Here is a 19,684-nt window from a genome sequence, read left to right on the forward strand (position 1 = left end):
GTTTGAAATAACTGAAAGCAACCCAAAACCTTCATGAGTAAATGAAAGAAATCTAAAAGAATGTCACATCTTCAACAGTCATTAGGGTTAAAATGGCTGTTTCTGAAAGGCTATGAGAACACAAGAAGTTCTTTACTTTATCCTTCCTACAAAAAAAAAAAAAAAAAAAAGGAAAGGAATCATAGGCCATAATGCTGCTGGGTCTCAATCAAATCCAACAGTAGAAAAAAACCAGCAGGAGTACAGCTTGGCGTCCTATTTACGCCAGTGGATCAGACAGCTAGGCGAGGGAGGTATTCTCACAAATCACTCTCTTGTTAAATTCTGTAGTGGGACTTCATTAAACCTCTTGGCTGATGGCATTTTACTTTCAGCCGGTTCACAAAGAGCTCAGCTGGCAATACTCATTCTTTAAAAGTCTCCACTCACACATTGTCTTTCTTGGGATTGCTTTTTACAATCGCAAATCTCTTTTTCTCATCAGCTCCTCAAATCTTCTATGGGTTTTTTTAAATCAGTGTTTTAACTACAAAACAAATGACAACAACAACAAAAAACCCACAAAAATGCCATGACAAGTCCTATAAGGGAGATATTTTGAGTAAGGCTTTTGGCTTAAGCATTAAAAGTAGCAACACTTACGTACAGGAGATGGTAAGTAAATACAACATTGTGATGTGCATGTATGTTTTGTTTATATACACAATATATACACATAAAATGTCCCCCATGCTCTAAAGTACTGTTTCCTACAGCACCACTGATTTTACCGGACCTCTATGGATTATTGCCATATGACATGAAGAATTGTTCCCCAAAGAACCAGTCTGCTATACCTTGTTAGAGTCTGGCAAACATGTCACACACATATCAAGGTTCTCAAAGTCATCAAGTAAAGCTTTGGGGGTCTTATAATATGTGTTTCATCAAAATGTTGATGAACTCACAGTCCTTAACCAGGATCTTGGATTATCGTAAACCTAACTTGAACCTGAAAAAGGCCCCTTGACACTATTAGTTTTGGCTTTGACTCAAATAACCACGTTAATGGTCAGAAACAATGTACTATTATGCTGCCGGCTTTTCTGAAATCAGCAATTTAAGCAAACTGTTCCAACAAATGATTTAAATGAAGTCTACATCAAAGAAAGGAAATTTAGGACTGAAGGGCCCAGTTTTTTCTCTCATTACTTCTTTTATGCCTAGATATCATACGAGCTCTAAAAAGTCATATGACTCTTACATAAAGATCTCATATGCTGATAGAAAGCTAAACATAGTGAACCCTATTTAAGGAAACTACAAATTTACAAAATAGGCTTTTTTTTTTCCCAGAGAGTTTGTTTTTTAAGTTTATTAAAGTTTATCCCCTACTACTGGCAGTAAAATCCACAGTAAGCTATATTGTTTTAATTTTACCTACATTTTAATTTTACATTCTGAAATAATTATCTAGTGGTCTATTAAAAAAATGTCACATACACACAGTATGTTACAATGTGTGAGATTAACACAATGTGGTTTGGTTATCTTCAAAGCTGTACTGTACATCTGAGAAAATGGTGAAATGCACAGACACATGCAAATACACATTTCTTTTAATGGATTATGCCTTCTGATCTATTTTCAAGACTATCAAACTTCTAAGTTATATGGAAGCTTTTAGTGGAGACCATCTATCCATTTTTTTTTTTAATCGCCAGTTAATTTAATTGTTCCAAAATATAGACTATATTTATGAAGGTTTTCAATAACATCCATTCTATCAGGAAATTTAGCAGCATTAAACATACCAGGATTGGTAATAATTATGTTTAAGATCAAAGGGTATCATGTAAATTATGGATCTGTTTAATCAGAAAGGCCAAATTTATTATTTGGGTTGCAAACACTAACCAAATACACATAATTAATACAAAAAAGAGTATTTTTAACTAAATGCAGATTTTTTTTGTATTATACTTCACTTATCCATTGTTGCCTGAAGAAACTAGAATAAAAATTAACATTTTAAACCACAATTATAGAAGCCTTGTTTATTGAAAAGTGTTTATTGTGTGACTATGTAAAATATTTTAGGAGACACACATGTGACTCAGACCTTAACTCTCTTTATACAGCTAGGGATAGGCAGCTAAGAGCACTGAAGACATACGAATTTTTTATTCTGACACATGAAGATAGATCACTGAAGTCAGCTCCCCCTAATCATCATCCTTCATATCACCTTCTAGTTTCATTGAGCATCTAAATGGTTCACACAATGTGCTAAGCATTTCATATCTATTAGCTCACTGAATCACCCACAGCAATCCTATGAGGGAGATATTTTACCGCTATTTTACTAATAGGAAAACACTGTGCAATTCTTTTTTTTTTTTAAATGTTTATTTATTTTTGAGGGAAAGAGACAGAGAGCAAGCCAGGGAGGAGCAGAGAAAGAGGGAGACACAGAATCCAAAGCAGGCTCCAGGCTCTTAACTATCACCACAGAACCCGATGCGGGGCTCAAATTCACAAACCGTGAGATCATGACCCCAGCCGAAGTCAGATGCTTAACTGACTGAGCCACTCAGGCACCTCAAGACTGCAATTCTACTCTACAGAATGCTTCCTAACAGTAGCAGGAAAAAAAAAGATGTCTCCTTAAAAGACTGTCTGAAGAAATATTAAGAATTAATTTTCAAATATAGATCTCAATCCTAAGGAGCCACTGAAAATTATATTTGCAGAAAAAGAAAACGCTCACCAAACTCTACATTAATCAGCTACCAAAATACTCAAATCTCTATGGAAAAAATAAATATTACCGAGAATCTGATGGATTTTTAATTGTTTTGGAAGGAGCTGATGAGAAAAGTAGTCATAACAATTGCTCTTGCATAAGCACTTCATAATACTCAAACCACTTTTATGAGCATAGAAATATTTTGTTAATTATTATTTTATCTCCTATCAGTTCACTGATGTTTACATTATATGTATATATATTTTTTTCAACAAAAGAGAACACTGAAACTCAGACAAACTGAATGACTTTCCCAGGATCCCACAGCTGGTATGTATCAGTGCAGCCCTTGATTCACCCACACAGAAGATGTGATATGAGCACCAAGGATGCCCCAAAGACTGAGAAGACAAAGTGAACACAGTGTTCCTCTAGGGAACTCAGAGTCATGTGGGGCAAACACTGAAATGCAGCAAGGGCAGCAAACAGCACCCAGCAGGTACATCAAAGGGGGGATCCCTGACCTGCTCATGGGTGAGGCCCGTGTATCAAGCTTCCTTGAGGATGCTTACCTGAGCTGAGTCTAAGGAAGGAGTAATTAGCAAGTAGAAGACAGGGCAGGTAGAGGATAGGGCATTTTAGACCAAGGGACCAACATAAAAGCCCGGAGGTAAGCCACATGGTGGTAGTGCATGGAAAAAAAAGTAAACAATGGAGTGCTCCTTCACTGAAGGGAGTAGTGAGAGGGGACTGAGTGGTCAAGAGGAGCACTATTAAGTATCTTGGGTCTTACCCTGGAGAGATGGAACCATGACAATGTTCAGATATGTATTCTAGATGGATGAACCTGTTGTTTGGAGAATGGGTTCCACTGGGCAAGATGGAGGCGAGGAAACTGATTAGAAATTAACAGACGACAAAGGCCTGAATGAAAATAGTGATGTGAAGGTGAGAGGGGTGGTGGGAGGGTTAAGAAATATTTAAAAGGCAAAAACAAGTAGGATTTTGTGACCACTGACATGGGAGAAGTGTGAGAGTCAAGCATGACCCCCATCCAGCCCCTGAGCTATCTATCTACTGGCATGTAGCTGCTGGCTGTCCTGGCCTCCACTGATGCAAACAAGACAGAATTCACTTTCTGCCTCCTTCTCTGCTCCCATTTTCACTGCATCACTATTATTTCCTGTGAATTAATACTCACACTCTGGGTTAGTAGAAATCTGAAAGCTTAGACAAGCCTCTGACAGCTGCTTCTTGTTTTACTGAAAATTATAACTGCTCTTCAATTCCTAGTTCATTGGGACACGAAGTAAGGGTCAATCATAAACTGTAGCACCCGAGATATTTCAGCAAAGCTGCTTGTTTGAAGCATGTGGTTCACCAGCAGCAAGGAGAGAAGCTCTAGGAAACATCCCATTAGCAGCAATTAAGTCAGCCAAAAGACAGTGTGGGTCTTTTTTTTTTTTTCTGCCTTTGTGTCTCCCTGGTCTCATGTCAATCTCAGACTTTAAGGCTCAGCCTTCCAGAAGCTGTCAGTGGCTAATCAATCCTAATGAGGAAGCACTCTGTTCCTTCATTGCATAGTAGGCATAAATACTTATGGGAAGCACCAGACAACTAACAATTCTTCAGAACGGAATTGAATGCACATCCTTTTGAGGATTCATTTGAATATTCCTACTGTGCGCCAACAATAAATTTAAAGAGACAGCAATGTCATTCACGGTACCATATATTATCACTAAAAAAATAAAACAGGTGACGAAATTGAGAGAATGGAGTCATTTCACATCAAAGGAAGAAAAACGGACAAGCACTTATCAGAAAAGAGCTGGGATTTCACAGAAATCCCACTCGTCTGGGAGCAGAGCATCACCTGGTTTAGAGATGTTTGGCATCTGCCTTTTCTTTTAACAGAGCTGCTGCTGAAAGGGCAGAAAAGCAACTGTTTCTTGAGCTTCAAAGAATAACTGGTCCCTGTGAGCGGTCTGCAGAGGAGTGCAGTGAGGTGTGAAGTAAGATCTAAATGTCCAGCTTCCTGTGTCGGACTGGCCCAGCACTCAGGGCTAAGGGAAAAGAGGGGGCTAAGTGTCTTTTTTAGTTCCTATTGTAAGACAGACAAACAAAAGTGGGATTAGATTTTCTTAATGGTTCAACTCAGCAAAGATAAAATGTGATTGCTTGGAGAATGGCTGGGGTATGGAAGTCTGTTTTCAGTCTGGTTTCCTGTGACAGACACAGTGATGGGAACATGATCATTCTGGTGACAGAGTCACAAATTCACTTTGGAAATAAAATTGTGACAGTAATAATAGCTGCTTTATCTATAAAGTTGCAAAGGGAGTGGAAAGATTGATAATGCCCTCAAGTTTGCCTTGTTTAAGCAATGAATATCACTGAAGCAAAGAATCAGACAGACTCTTAGAGGCAGAGCACAGACTTGGATATGGGAGAAATGCGGAGTTTAAACTAAACTCTGTGTGGCCTCATCCTCTACCTTTCCCTCGGGAGAGCACTCCTCAAAAATGGAATTATGTAAAAAGTTATCAACATGACTGTCTTCATAAACATATAATTACTCATTTCAAAGGGCTTGTTATTAATCCTGTAGTAAGTAAAATTATTTTTCTTCCTTTATTTTTCATTTAGTGCATTGAAGCTGTATTCACGATGCTTTTCCCAAAGGCTAACTTCAACCAAAGTGAATGTATGTTGTGGGGGAGGGAGAGGGGGAGGGCGGGGACTCACTTTTTAAATTAACCATGAATTGGTTCACAAATAAAAACCAGTAAAAAATAAAACTTAGCTATCATGTGATTTCAAGAACTTCAGGGTCCACCTGGCAAACATCTAACAGAGGCCTAATAAATAGGTTTAGATTACGATAGTAAAATAATATGAAACAAACCTGTGACCATTCTCAGAACACCAAGCAGAGGCATAAATTTTAGCCCTTTCAATGGCACACTGTTTAAAAACCTGGCAGGGAGCCTCTATGCATCTATTTTGTTCTGGTTAGATTTTATATTTTATAGGTATGTTACAACCTATGAAATGGTTATTAATGCCACAGTATATATCTTTTGCCTTCAAAGATGGGGTCATCATACAATATAAAACACAAGTTCAGAAGAGAATTCATTCCTACCAAGACAGAGCCTACAATCCTGACACTTGTCAAATTGAGACATTAAACTGCAAATATAACAATGCAATTGATCAAAACTGAGATGATATTAAAAAGATGCCTGATGTTTTGTGTGTATTTTAGGTTCACAAAGAGAATTCTTGAGGAGGTGTGGAGACATTATACACATGGAAGGAAAGTAGGGGCAGACACACATTAAGTATAAATATAATAACATTGATGTAAGTTTAAATTTATAGATAACAAAACAAATTATTCCACTGAATAAGAGAATATTACGCTAGCTGAATTTTCTGGTTAACTGGGAGTTAAGTGGAAACACTTTTCTGTTTTAATCATTCCAAACAGTGTTATTTCACCATTTTTATTGGTTATATAATTGACATTAATTATTTTTCAAGAAAATCAAATTATTGCAGTCTTTGCGTTTCATTCTGACAATCAGTTTCAATGATATACCAAAACTGACATGCAAGTTAAAGGAATCTGGATATTCTTTTTGAAGAACTGCCTAAATATTTATGGAGCCCAGGCTGCACATATTTTTAACTGAAAACTTTTTTTTTAATTTTTTAAAAGTTTATTTATTTATTTTGAGAGAGAGAGCAGGGAGGGGCAGAGAGAGAGGGAGAGAGTACCTCAAGAAGGCTCTGCACTGCCAGCATAGAGTCTGACACAGGGCTCCAACCCACAAACCGTGAGATCATGAGCCAAAATCAAGAGTCGGATGCTCAACCGACTGAGCCACCCAGGGACCCCGAAAACTTCTTAATATTGACAAATTTTATTATTATTTGCCTATTTCAAGAGTAAAATAAAATCTGCTATGTTATAAATAATCAATATTTTGGTTTGGCTCGATAACTTGGTGTTTGCCTGCTCCAGAAGAAGTAATCCATCCAATGTCACATTAAGATATGTATGTGGTATAGGTCTTAGGGGTGCTGTTACTTGCTAATAACAGGGTGTGACCTCATAGTTTATTCATGGGTTGATTGATTAATTGAAGCTTCCAGGTGGTCATAAAGAAGAATAAGTAGTTTTTCAGAATATGACCAGGTCTTGGAAGGAATTACCAGGAAACACCCTATTTTAAGCAAAGGTAACCTGAGGTGCTGAGAATCCAAATGATTGGAAAACATAACAAAACAACAAATCCATCGAACATAAAATATAATGTTTTTGATGATTTCTATTGCCTAATGGTCATTATTTTCATTAATTTATCTAATTATTTTGCAAAAGTTCAATGTAAATCTAGCACCAGAGCTTTGATGGCACACACACACACACACACACACACACACACAAAACCCACTTACCAAAAAGGCCAATAAATTTTGTTTCATATTTTGTTTCATAATGAAAATGTAATACTTTATATTTGAGAAGAGTTTTGAATAATTATCATGACTGTATTAGTTCAATTTCTCAATTACAATAGCAGAAAAAGAAAAACCCTATCTGTCTAGAATTATCTGAACAGTACTAAATAACCAGTAATTATTAAAATAAGCAATAAAGCTATCAATATGAATTGATATGAACTAATACGAATATAATGCTTCTTAGTTACAAAACATATACTTTGTAAGACAATATTTTAAATAATTTTATATATAATTTAATTTAATCCTTATAAAGGCTCTGAGGTTGGTATTACCATACCCATTTTTTTAAAATTTTTTTTTTAACGTTTATTTATTTTTGAGACAGAGAGAGACAGAGCATGAACAGGGGAGGAGCAGAGAGAGAGGGAGACACAGAATCTGAAACAGGCTCCAGGCTCTGAGCTGTCAGCACAGAGCCCGACGCGGGGCTCAAACTCACGGACCGTGAGATCATGACCTGAGCCGAAGTCGGACGCTTAACCGACCGAGCCACCCAGGCGCCCCACCATAACCATTTTATACACAGGGCAACTGAGGTTCAAGAAGTTTAAATCACCTTTTCTAGGTCACACAGTTAGTAAATGATAGAAACTGCTAAATTCTGACTCTAATGTCTATGCTCTTAGCTACACAATTTTTTGTAATACATTTCTTCCAGCTCTGATAATACCCAAACTCTAAAGAAAAATTTTAAAGTCCTTTAATTTTTTTTTTTTTTCAGTTCAAGTATGTCTTTATTTCAGGGATTCATGGACTTGCTTGTTTAAAATAAAAAATAAAGGGGCACTTGGCCAAAACAGTTGGTAGAGCATGCGACTCTTGATCATGGGGTCATTACTTAAAGCCCCAGGTTGGGCATGGAGCTTACTTTCAAAAACAAACCACAAAATAAAATAAAATAAAATAACAACTTTCTGTGTTCAGACACAGATTTCTTGAATTAGGTTCTCCAAGGGCATTCTAGATAGGTGGTGTATTTAATAAGATTTAGTAAGTATAGATTTGTAAGTAAGCTCAGATAACAAACTTCAGATAAGTTTAGGACACTCTGCCTAGTCCTAGGTTTAGCTCTAGTCCCTTTCAAACACAGACTACTAGGCAGCCATTGTTAGATGGCCATATCTTCAAATTTGATCCAACAGAACCTAACTGTTAGCATTCAGAATCAAAGCCACTGGTAGCTTTCTGAATTTACCATAGGATGTCCTTATGATATTTTTACCACTCAAGCAGAAGGCTGAAGTCCATATTCATATTTCAAATTGGAACAAGTATTTATTAGATATTACACCTCCTATATGTCCAGTACGATGCTAACCACTATGAAGACTATACTAGTACAAAAAACAGGATAATTCTTAGAAAGAATATTTAAAGAATATATACAGGTAGAATTTCCAAGAAAATAGAATTGGGATTTCAAGAAAAAAAAATGGAAAGAAAGAAGTGATTCCAAGTCAAGTTTATTTTTTAAATTTTAGAACTAATCATATCTGTACTGGGGATGAAATCCAATGGTCACCCATATTTAAGAATTTTTTTTTCCAGTAACTTCTATATGGAGAACAAAGTTTTGTTGCCCAACATCACCTCCCAAAATTAAATACTTATTGTATGAGGGTAAAGGAAAGGAAGATTATTTTTGAGCCCATGCTGACTCCAATAGTTCCTGTTAAAAATGAACCACAAATAAAATATAGAAATCAAGAACTACACTACTGAATTTCTTATTGTAATTGTTTCCTGCTATCAAATAGATTCATTTGAAATTAGTTTCCCTTGTAGTACGTAGTATTTTTCTGTATTCAGTCTCGAATGAAAAAAAAAATACAACTTCTCAAGTTTCCTTTGAAAAGTTTCCTGTTTTTTTTGATTAGTTATCTTCTGCAGTTGGGAATCATGTTACTTTCTTAAGCATTTTATGTATATTATTCTAGAATGGTTAAAGATATTTTAACAGTGATGTTAATATGCATATTTTATTTTAATATTTAAATAAAAGAATGCCTTCTCAGCATTATACAGATATTTCATAAGTTTATAGAAAACCCAATGCAGTTGAAGTAAAATATTCTAAATTCCCAAAGTAGTTTCTGGATCTGATCATTTGTACCCAATTTCCATTGAAATTCAGGCTTAGGGAGTAAGAATTACATATGGAAAACTTAAGGCTGAATTAGCTTTGGACTTAGTTTAAAATTACAGGAAGAAAAAAAATAATAAAATTGCAGGAAGAAAGTCTATTTTGATTTCAATGTCCACTCTACATACAGGAAAATGGTATTATTAATGAAAGCATCAGACTCCTGAGGTAAAAGACTTTAAAACATAAAGTGAAACATATCTCTTTGACTAATGTGATAGACAAATCAACCTCCCTGTCACCACCGTCTAAAGAGAGATACACCTTTTCATGTCTTGTCTTATCCTGGGCTCCTTTTACTCCCTCTGGGGGGCTTTTGAACTGGGATTTGACATCTCTTAAATTTGTGCTTTTTCTAAACGTAAAGGGGTTTCCTTTTCTTACAGTTTTAGTCTTACACGGAGTTCAAGTCTAACTCAGATTAAAGAGAAGTAGTCTAGGCCTCAGAAATTCAATGTTTGTTCTTGATCTTTTCTTTTCCCTTCTTTCCTTTTGTTTTTATGAGGTTGAGCTAAAAACCCCAAAGTGGGACATAATGGCTTTACAGACCGAAAGAAAATATTCTTTCTTCTTTTTTTTTAACTGTAAAAAGCCCACAAAACTCTTTTATAGAAAGCCCACAACAGAAACACTCCTCAAAAGGCACCTTTTTCTTCATAATAGCCTTAGAGGAGCCAGTGTTCAGAAAAGGTGACAACTCCAAGTGTTGCTAATGTCAGACCCAGAAACAAGCTGTGGTTTAGGACCCAAATCCCTGTTTACTCTATACCCTAGTCAAAACACAGGGGGAGGGATTCACCAGCAAAGTATGTTTTAAAGGTCACTGTCTCTCAAATTCCACAATAAGAATTTGTCCCTAAAAAGAAAAAAAAAAATGGGAGAGTTCTCGGATGAGACACAGTGAGAAATAATCGGTATGGCATCATGAAGAAAGGAGAACAGGGATCATGAAAATGAGAAACATTTGGATTATAGATACGAAGGAAGTGAAAGAACCATTTCTGCCCAGCAGTTTAAGATGGGAGTCTGGCGTTCAAAACTTGTAGCCATCAAATGTGACATCCATTTGGGTTCCAATAACATCAAATAATAAATCTTTATCAGAATTAGCAAAGGGCAGGTGCAATTCATTCATTCAACGACTATTTACTGAATGTTTGTTATGTCACAGGACTGAAGGAACAAAAGAAAGCGGCAAAAGTCCCTACTCTGTGGATGGGTCTTACATTTTAGAGGGAAACAGAATTCTCTTATTTTGGGGTTCAGAATTGTACAGACCCTTGAAAGCGCGCGGTCTGAAGGAATGGTAGATTTGTTTCCGTTTAAAGACAAAAGTTTTCGTGGTGATAGCTGTCATCTAATTAAAAGATTAGAAGGGCTCTGTGTTTGAAGACCCAGAGATTTCAGGCACATACTCTCCGTAATTGTAACAACTTAATTCAATTTCCTGTCACAAACGCTTACAGAGCTCCCATAGGAAAACGATAACTTCTTTTAATTATGTTTGAAATAAAATATTTATATCATTATTTGAAGTCTATATTTAATGTGGACTACTCAAATAGATAATATTTTCTTCTAATATCAACATTATATTTCATATGATACAAAAAAGCAACCACGACAAAAGCTTCTCCAAACCCTACCTTGGACAGTCAGAGTAGCTGATGCTTCCGCTTTTCCAACCATATTTTCTGCAACACAAGTATATGACCCCATGTCACCAGCCATCACCTTCCGAATTTTCAAGGTATGATCATCTCTGATTTCATATCTAGTGACATAACACAAAAAGCACAGTTAAGTGACCTTCTACTTGAAAATCCCATCATTTAGAAATATAACCCATTTAAGGCATCAAATAAACAACATGCAATGTTCCCTTCAGAAAATTTAAAACTAAAGGTGGAATGTGGCATTCCTCTAAGCAAGCATGAAGATAGAAAGAACCTGTTTTCATATTTATGTTGGGTAAACAATTAAACTACTTTCTAAAAGAATATTTTGGGCAAAGCTGGCACTTATTCATTTATTTCCTCAAGCTACTGTCCCCAAACTAAAATTAACAGACAGTGACTATTAAATAAATTCTTATTATAGGTCAGACTTTGTTTTATAGGTTTCATCTTTTAAAATTCTTACAATAATTATGTAAAGTATTATAAAGTATCATCTACATTTTGCAGATGAGAAACTGGAGGCACAGGAAAGTAAGGTAACCTGTCTTTGGTTCTCCGCTAGTTTAGTGGTAGAGTTGGTACCAGAACCCAGGCTCTTATTCTACAGTTCACTTGCCATGCCTCATCTTCTCTCCCCCTCAATATTGGGATTCTCTTGAAGTTTCACTTCAATACTCTTTTTACTCTACATAATATCATGAGTTATATTAGCAACTGTACTTTATATATTGATCAGCTGCACAAACATTCCTAATCCCTATTTCATTGAAGCTCTAAATTCATAATCCCAACTGACTAATAGCTCGACATCATATCCCACATGTATCTCATATTTCATATGTTAAGTACAAGTTTCTTTGCTTACCCCATTATATAAACCAACTCATCCTAATACAATCTACCTATATCTTCCTTCAACAGCTCTATATCTAACAAATCATCCAATTCATCAGTTTAGTCTAAGAAATTTCAGTCCATGGGGCACCTGGGTGGCTCAGTCGGTTGAGTGTCTGACTATGGCTCAGGTCACGATCTCACGGTTTGTGAGTTCGAGCCCCACGTCGGGCTCTGTGCTGACAGCTCGGAGCCTGAAGCCTGTTCCAGATTCTGTCTCCCTTTCTCTCTGCCCCTCCCCCACTCACACTCTGTCTCTGTCTCTCTCAAAAATAAATAAACATTAAAAAAAATTAAAAAAAAAAAGAAATTTCAGTCCACTATGGATCCCTGTCTGTAGCTCGAGTTCCAGTTCAGGCAATCTATATCCCTTATCTGGACAAAAACAACAAAGGTGACCCTGCCACTAGATTTTCCCTGTACTAATGTAATACCCATAGTACTAAAATATTATTTTCTTTAAAAAGTAATCCTGTTCAGGGCACCTGACTGGCTCAGTCAGTAGAGCATGTAATTCTTGATCTCGGTATTAAGTTGGAGGCCCACGTTGTGTGCAGAGATTACTCAAAAATAAAATCTTTAAAAAAAAAAAGGAATCCTGTTCATTCTAATCCCTTTGATTCATCACTGTGCATGCAATATGATTCAAAATTCTTCAGTCGATGATACAAAGCCCCTGATAATTTGGCCCCAGTGTCTCCAACCTGATATCCCGTAACTTCTTGCTACATGCCCTATGAACTAGTTATGCTAAACTTTCTACCCCTCAAAATATGTGATGTTCTTTCTCAGATTTAAGTCTGTGTTGTAATGTCTCTTTTCCTGGAACACTCTTCTCTTTGGTCTTGCTTTTTCAATTTAGACATATTTTTCAAGACATTGCTTACATGTCACCTTCCTTTGAGAATTCTCTCCTGATTTCCTACTCCCACCAGTCTACATTTTAGGTGGCAAAGGGTTTGCTATGTTATTCTGTATCTACCCTTACAAATCTCCTTTGGGAGCTCCTGAAAAGCAGAAACTATGTCTAAGCCACTGTAACCCCAAAACCTAGCAAAGACTCAACACATGTTTGCTGAATGAATGAACAGACAGCTTAAAAACAATACCCGAAAGCTTCATTTCACTGTCTCGTTCCCTAAGGCTGCAAGTGTACCTCTGCTCTTAGCCAATTTAAAGACTTGACAGATATCAAGACACTCTGACTTCTACTATTCCCTTGTAGTGTTGTAGCTAAGAAAATAGACTCTTGCTCTTTAAATTGATTCATACCTATATCTTTAATGTTGTACCTCCCTTCCCTTTCCTATCTACTCCCATGCAAGAAATTACTATTAATTGTGCTCTGGTTGAACAGAAGAGAAGCCTGTTTAAAAAATATCACATTTTACAAGGGGTCCCTGGGCAGGGCAGGGTCAAGAATCTACAGTTCCTGTGTGAAACCCTCAGAGGAAGCATGACACTCTCCTGCTTCTGGCCCCTGAACAAAAAGTCTAGAATAGACTAGTCTAATGGTGTATATGCAAGTGCTGCTCTGATGAGAACCACAGAAATTCTGAATGGATGAATTGTTCCGCTAACTTCTGATCAGTACCTGGATTTGGGCAGTTCTCCATCATCTTTCCTCCATCGTACCGTAGGCACAGGGTCACCTCGGGCCTCACATTTAAATTCCGCACTGTCATCCACAGTTACCGCCAAGTTACTAGGTCTCTTTACAAACGATGGTCTCTCTAAAATTAGAAAAAGCCATCTCAAGATCAAATAAAGAGAAACAAACTAAAAAAACATCTTAGATGTTCAGTGAAGACGTGTATAATTTGAAATATTACTTACAAAATTATTCCACATAGTCCCCTTCTTCTAGAAGCCCCTCCCTAGGTTTAGAGTTTTCTCCCCCTTTTCCATGTCTTGGGGACTTTATCTCAGGCTGCTTGGGGACTTTATCTCAGGCTGCTTTACTCATGTCTTCTCTCCTCTCCCACCCACCCAAAATATTGGTCTACCTCCTAAAGAAGGTCATTTCTTTCTCCCTGTATAAAGATACTGCAAAGTGGCAAGAAATCTACTGTACAGCAAGGAGATGAGATAAAATTTCACTTACCCAAAACCGTTAGCTCAGCCACTTCACTCTCCCGTTCCCCAACCATGTTGGTACCAACACAAACGTATTTGCCAGCATCACTTTTGCGGGTGTAAGTGATCATGAGCTTTCCTCCTCGAATCTTAAAAAAAAAAGTTGTACATGAATACAATTAACATGACTTTAGCCATGTTTACAAGACAGATATCAAAAAGCTGATGTGCAGTATTTGCTATATTTATAGGTAGTAACGTTAGGCAGAATGTGTACCAAATGTACAGTAGAAAAGGGGCAAAACATGTCTACTTACCTACATCTTCTTACACAGTTATTACATTCCATATAACAAGAAATTTGTTTATCCCAAGTGGCCAAGTTCTTTGATATTATTTGGTTAAATGAAAACCGAAAAATTCTATGAGTAATTTGGTTAGCAAGTAGGAAAAAAAAAAAAGGAAATTCTTAACACCATATATGAGTGTAATTAATATGTAAATACATATTAGCTACAATTGATTTCAAGGAAGCATATTCTGGTACTAGAAGATGTGGAAATAAAAATGACCCTAATTACTTAATTTGTTAGAGTTGTTTTAAAGGAACATATCTTTAAAGATTCAAAACACCGCAGAAACTGACGTGTTCTAAAAAAAAATAATGTATGTGTTTCTGCTGCCCAAGGAATTTCTTGGGGACTTAGGAGGCAGAGACTGAACAGATCCCAATAAATCATCTGGAAAGTCATTTGGACACACTCTTGAACATTTAATTATTTGAAGAAGAATTAATTACAAATGTAAGCAGACTTCCAGTACAATAAATAGGCTGAAGTTAACCATGAATTAAGAGCGGGATGCGGAAATTGAACTATCTTTACTTAATTTAATATGCTTTTGGTGGAGAGTTGGGTTCAATTACCCATGAATATCTCTAATTCTCTGAACCTTAGAAAGGTTTTGTCAGGGATAACTTCTAGAATGTTTCTTCATGCAGGTTTTAACCTCAACTTCACAGTTATTCTGTACAGTGTACTGAAGAAAGAAAGAAAGAAAGAAAGAAAGAAAGAAAGAAAGAAAGAAAGAAAGAAAGAAAGAAAGGTAAAGGAAAGGAAGGAAGGAGAAAAGAAAGAAAGAAAGAAAAGAAAGAAAGAAAAAGAGAAAGAGAAAGATTAAGAGATACAAAACAGAAGGCAGGAAAGGACTACTCAAACATAATTTTTTGTTTTAATCATAAACTTGGAGTTTATTGAAACCACTCGTTTACAAAGGTGGGGTCATACTGTTTTGCAGTATTTTAATTGCTTAGTTTCAATCCAGATACCCAAACTAGACACTGCATCCAAGTCTTTATATATTAGGACAAATCAAATATTAACAGTGCAGTTTTAATTTTTGTGGTTTTAGAACTTAATATTTTTTCAGTCGTTTTTTTTAAACAATAATCATGATTCTCTCGGTACCATTACAAAAACCACACAGGGACTCTTCTCTGCATTGTTCATGACTCTGTCCCTCATACCTAGAATAATGCCTCACTCAGGTGATTTTTGTTGAATACCAACTACTTTTATAGACAAATTCTAGCCCGTTATTCAATGAAGCATTTCTATAAAGGTTTACAGCAGTTACAAGATGTGTTAATATATACCGTTTTCATATATACTTACCTAAATTTCAGACAGAATAATACAAAGAAATAAATGTCACACAAAAACAAACAAATCTTTCAAGAGTTAACTACTATCGTAACTTTGTATGCATTCTTCTTTTGGCTCTCACACACAATAGATAGATATAGATTAGATACAGATACAGATGTACAGATATAGATAGATATAAAGACCTACATCTACACACACACTTTCATTAAAGTAAGATCATGTGGTATATGCTCTTCTGTATGCATTTCCAACTCAATAATATGTTGAGAATATTTTGCATTTTAAATGTTGAAGATCATGTATACAGATCCTCCCCATTAACTTCAATGACAAAATAGTATTCCATTGTGCACAGGATTCCTTTACACATAATATTCCATCATATAGATTTATCATATTTTACCAAACTATTCCCCTACTGATAGATGTTTAAGATAATTCATTTTCCCTCTTCTAAATCAGCATTCTTTTGCATATATCTTTTCTCACATGTGCAATTATCTCCTTAGAAGAACTCAAAGTGTGATTCTTAATTCAAATGTATTCCCAACCTGCAGGCTATTGGTTCACAGTGCTATTTTATGTTTTATAAAGTGGCTTTTGTGTGAATATATCATTTAAATTTGGTCTTTCTCATACCCCTGCTGTGAGGCTGTAAGGGCAAGTGTTATAATAACTTCATTTTTCACTTAAGGAACCAGCAGCTCAGAAAGTATAACCTCTTTTCCTGTATACCTGCACTATGCCCATCATCACAGTATGTTTTAATTTTGCATTTAAACGCCAGATTTCCCCCCTGACTGTGAACTCTGAAGCAGAGAAGCGTATCTAATTTGTCTTTATAGCCCCAAGGACCTGTCACAATATCTAGCAAATAATTAAAAAAAAAAATTGTGGAAGGAAAGTGACTTGCCCAATGTCACTTAGCAAGTTGGAACAGATATTCCCCAAGAGATATGTCTTTGGCTACATGAGATGCACAAATGACAGGAAACACACAGCCCACAGCACGGTTATACTTGCTATTTAATAAACTTGAATTTAATAAATTTCATTTCTTGAGGTTCAGAAAATTCAGATCCATACTATTAAGATTTACTGTAACCTTTTGTCATGTACTTATTTTGCAACACCTCACCTAAACATTTCCAAAACCTTGAGGAAACAAAATAATTCCTGCAAAAATGAAGGTAACACATTCTATTCCTGATAGGAAAGTTAAATGATCTGATATGTGGTCCTTAGATGTTCCTTTACTGGTTCTTTAATTTTGGACAAGATACTGAGCCTCTTATGTCTCAGAATCTAACCTTAAATGTTTCTGCATATTTAGGTAATCAGTTCATTTCTGAAGGGATTGTACATTAATAAGTAATAATTATAGCAAAATAAGAGGAAGTAAACTCTTAAAATGCTGTAAGTGTTCCTTTTGCTTTAAAAGCCAGTGAATTATATATACAATAAAATATAAGGCTTTAAGGATAATTTTAAAATACACTCAAATGTGGAAAAAAATGAAAGTCAAAGAATGATAAAGTATAAGTAATTTTCAACGGTACAGACATTTTTACAGTTTCAGTATAATATAGTACTAATTTACTTTTACAAATCTTAAATACTTGGGAATTTAGAGTTTTAAATCAACTTGCTAATCCACATGTGGGGTACCAATTAACATTATATATTGCAGCCCAACGTTGTTATATTTTGAAAGAATCCCTATACATGGAGAAGAAGGGAAATTTAGTTAACATGAGTTATGAGAGGAGATTCTCATAACTGCCAGGAGATTCTCAAGGAAAAAATTCCAACCTTGCAGTAAATGAGAGGAAACAATAACTTAGATGAACTACAAATTCAAAGAAAGCCATCAAGTCCTGAAGAATGTGTTGTTCACATCCCATTCCTATAGCTCTAGCTGTACCTGTGACCTTGAACGACATGGGTTTGAGCTGTGTGGGTCCACCTCAATGCAGATTTTGGTATAATTATGGTATAGTACTATAAATGTATTTTCTCTTCCTTATGATTTTCTTAATAACATTTTTTTTCTCTAGCTTATGTTATTGTAAGAATTCAGTATAAAGTACACATAACATACAAAACGTGTGCGTTTATGTTACCTGTAAGGCATCGGTCAACAGTGGGCTGTTAGCAATGAAGTTTTTGGGGAATCAAGAGTTACACACAGATTTTTGACTGTGCAGGGAGGGGGTAGGCACCCCTAACGTCTGTGGTGTTCAAGATTCAAGTGTTTATCACACTTGGCTCAATCTTCAAAAACTTTTCTAAATTCACTGAGCAGGAGACTTATGTTTTGGAAACACAAGGCTATGTTTCTTTACTAAATATAAAAAAAAAAAAAAACAAAACTGCTCCTGTTCTATAAAATTTTATTTTACAAATTGCCTTGCTAAACCATATATACTGTTCAAATACAAAATACCTCACCAGGCATTTTACAAAATATTTTCTCTGTCCTTTGTAAGTAAATACTTACTGGTAGTATGGACCACTATGACATGCATTTCTACAAGAAGTGTTTTAAAATGAATTAGGTGTCTTGAGAAGCTTTTTCATTAGAATCATAATATGACCAAAAGCATACATTTATCATATCTGTTTATTTATATATAATTTCTGTACCAAAAAACACTAAAGTAACTAATTGAGGCCTGAAAATAAAATATGAACCTCACAACACATTTTTTGATGAGAAATATGTATTTTTTTTCTTGAATAACAGCATAGATATTAATCCTCCATGGCTACATGAAGTCAACTAAATTGCATCTTCCCCCCCACCTCCCAGTGGTATTCTTTACCAACTCTATCTGGTTGGAACCAACTTAAAATGAAAATATATGCAAAATTAAAAAAAAAAAAAGATTTCTAAAGCACAGATGATCTTTCAAATTGATCAAAAGTAGATATATCCACATAGGAAAGCAAAGTGAGCATGGGAACTGGAATCACCGTCTCTAGGTACATGTGAGTTCAGGCAAGGTATCACTCCTCTGTACCTGTTTTTCATTTCTAAATTGGGCATACTCTTAACATACATCTCCAAGGATATTGAGATGAATCATATAAAGTACTCAGAAAAATGCTTGCACATTATTTTGTGTTATACTTAGGGATTTAATGATTAAAACAGAGATTTGTCTAATCAAAATGAATCTTCCCTTGTAAGACTACATCCAGAAGCTTTTTATTAAAATTAATTAGTGACACATCTTCCATTGCTTTTGTCAGAAAAATGTTTATTCGCATCAACATAGCAAAGCCTTAGAAGCAAGAAATTCTCTGGCCAATCATGCCTTTCTTATTTCCTCCAAACCAGTGATTCTTTATAAGGGCAGTCACCTACCTTCTCCCAGGAAATATGTGGGCATGTCTGAAGATATTTGTGGTTGTCACGACTGAGACAGGGGAAAGGTGGTGCTATTACCCCCTAGAGGGTAAAGTCTCCTACAAGGCACAGAGGAGTCCTCCACAAATAAGGAAGTATCACAGCCAAGATGTCAGTAGTGCTGATGCTGAGAAATTTTGTTCTAAAGGCTTGGCTCTGGCCTAAAGGTAAATGCTGGATTAAAATGACAGGAGGGAGGGGTAGTTAAAATTAGACAAAATAGTAAGTGTTTATTCTAGGGGCACCTAGGTGACTCAGTCCGTTAAGTGTCCAACTTCAGCTTAGGTCATGATCTTGCAGTTCATGAATTCAATCCCCACATTGGGCTCTGTGCTGACAGCTTGGAGCCTAGAGCCTGCTTCAGATTCTGTATGTGTATCCCTCTCTCTTCCCCTCCTTCACTCATGCTCTCTCTCAAAGAAAATAAATAGAAAAGAAAGAAAAGAAAACATTAAAAAAATGCGTTTTCTTTTCGGGAAATCATTGCTGCGACTTCTGAGATTAGTATAAATACCCCCTCACACCTTCTACCTTATTAGTAAGATA

At 35.9% G+C, this 19,684-nt stretch overlaps 1 protein-coding gene across 4 annotated transcripts in view; it reads right to left on the reverse strand.

The window, feature by feature from the left end:
- Positions 1-19,684, reverse strand: part of ROBO1 (roundabout guidance receptor 1) — a 401,827-nt gene that overhangs the window by 101,691 nt on the left and 280,452 nt on the right. For all 4 annotated transcript variants that reach the window (XM_042956244.1, XM_015540481.2, XM_042956243.1 and 1 more), the window contains exons 4-6: positions 14,088-14,208; positions 13,578-13,716; positions 11,057-11,184 (exon numbers count right to left, since the gene is read on the reverse strand). In XM_042956244.1, the coding sequence (XP_042812178.1) occupies positions 11,057-11,184; positions 13,578-13,716; positions 14,088-14,208 (388 nt within the window). The remainder of the gene's footprint in view (positions 1-11,056; positions 11,185-13,577; positions 13,717-14,087; positions 14,209-19,684) is intronic.

This window comes from Panthera tigris, chromosome C2, assembly GCF_018350195.1.
Source record: "Panthera tigris isolate Pti1 chromosome C2, P.tigris_Pti1_mat1.1, whole genome shotgun sequence".
Taxonomy (NCBI): domain Eukaryota; kingdom Metazoa; phylum Chordata; class Mammalia; order Carnivora; family Felidae; genus Panthera; species Panthera tigris.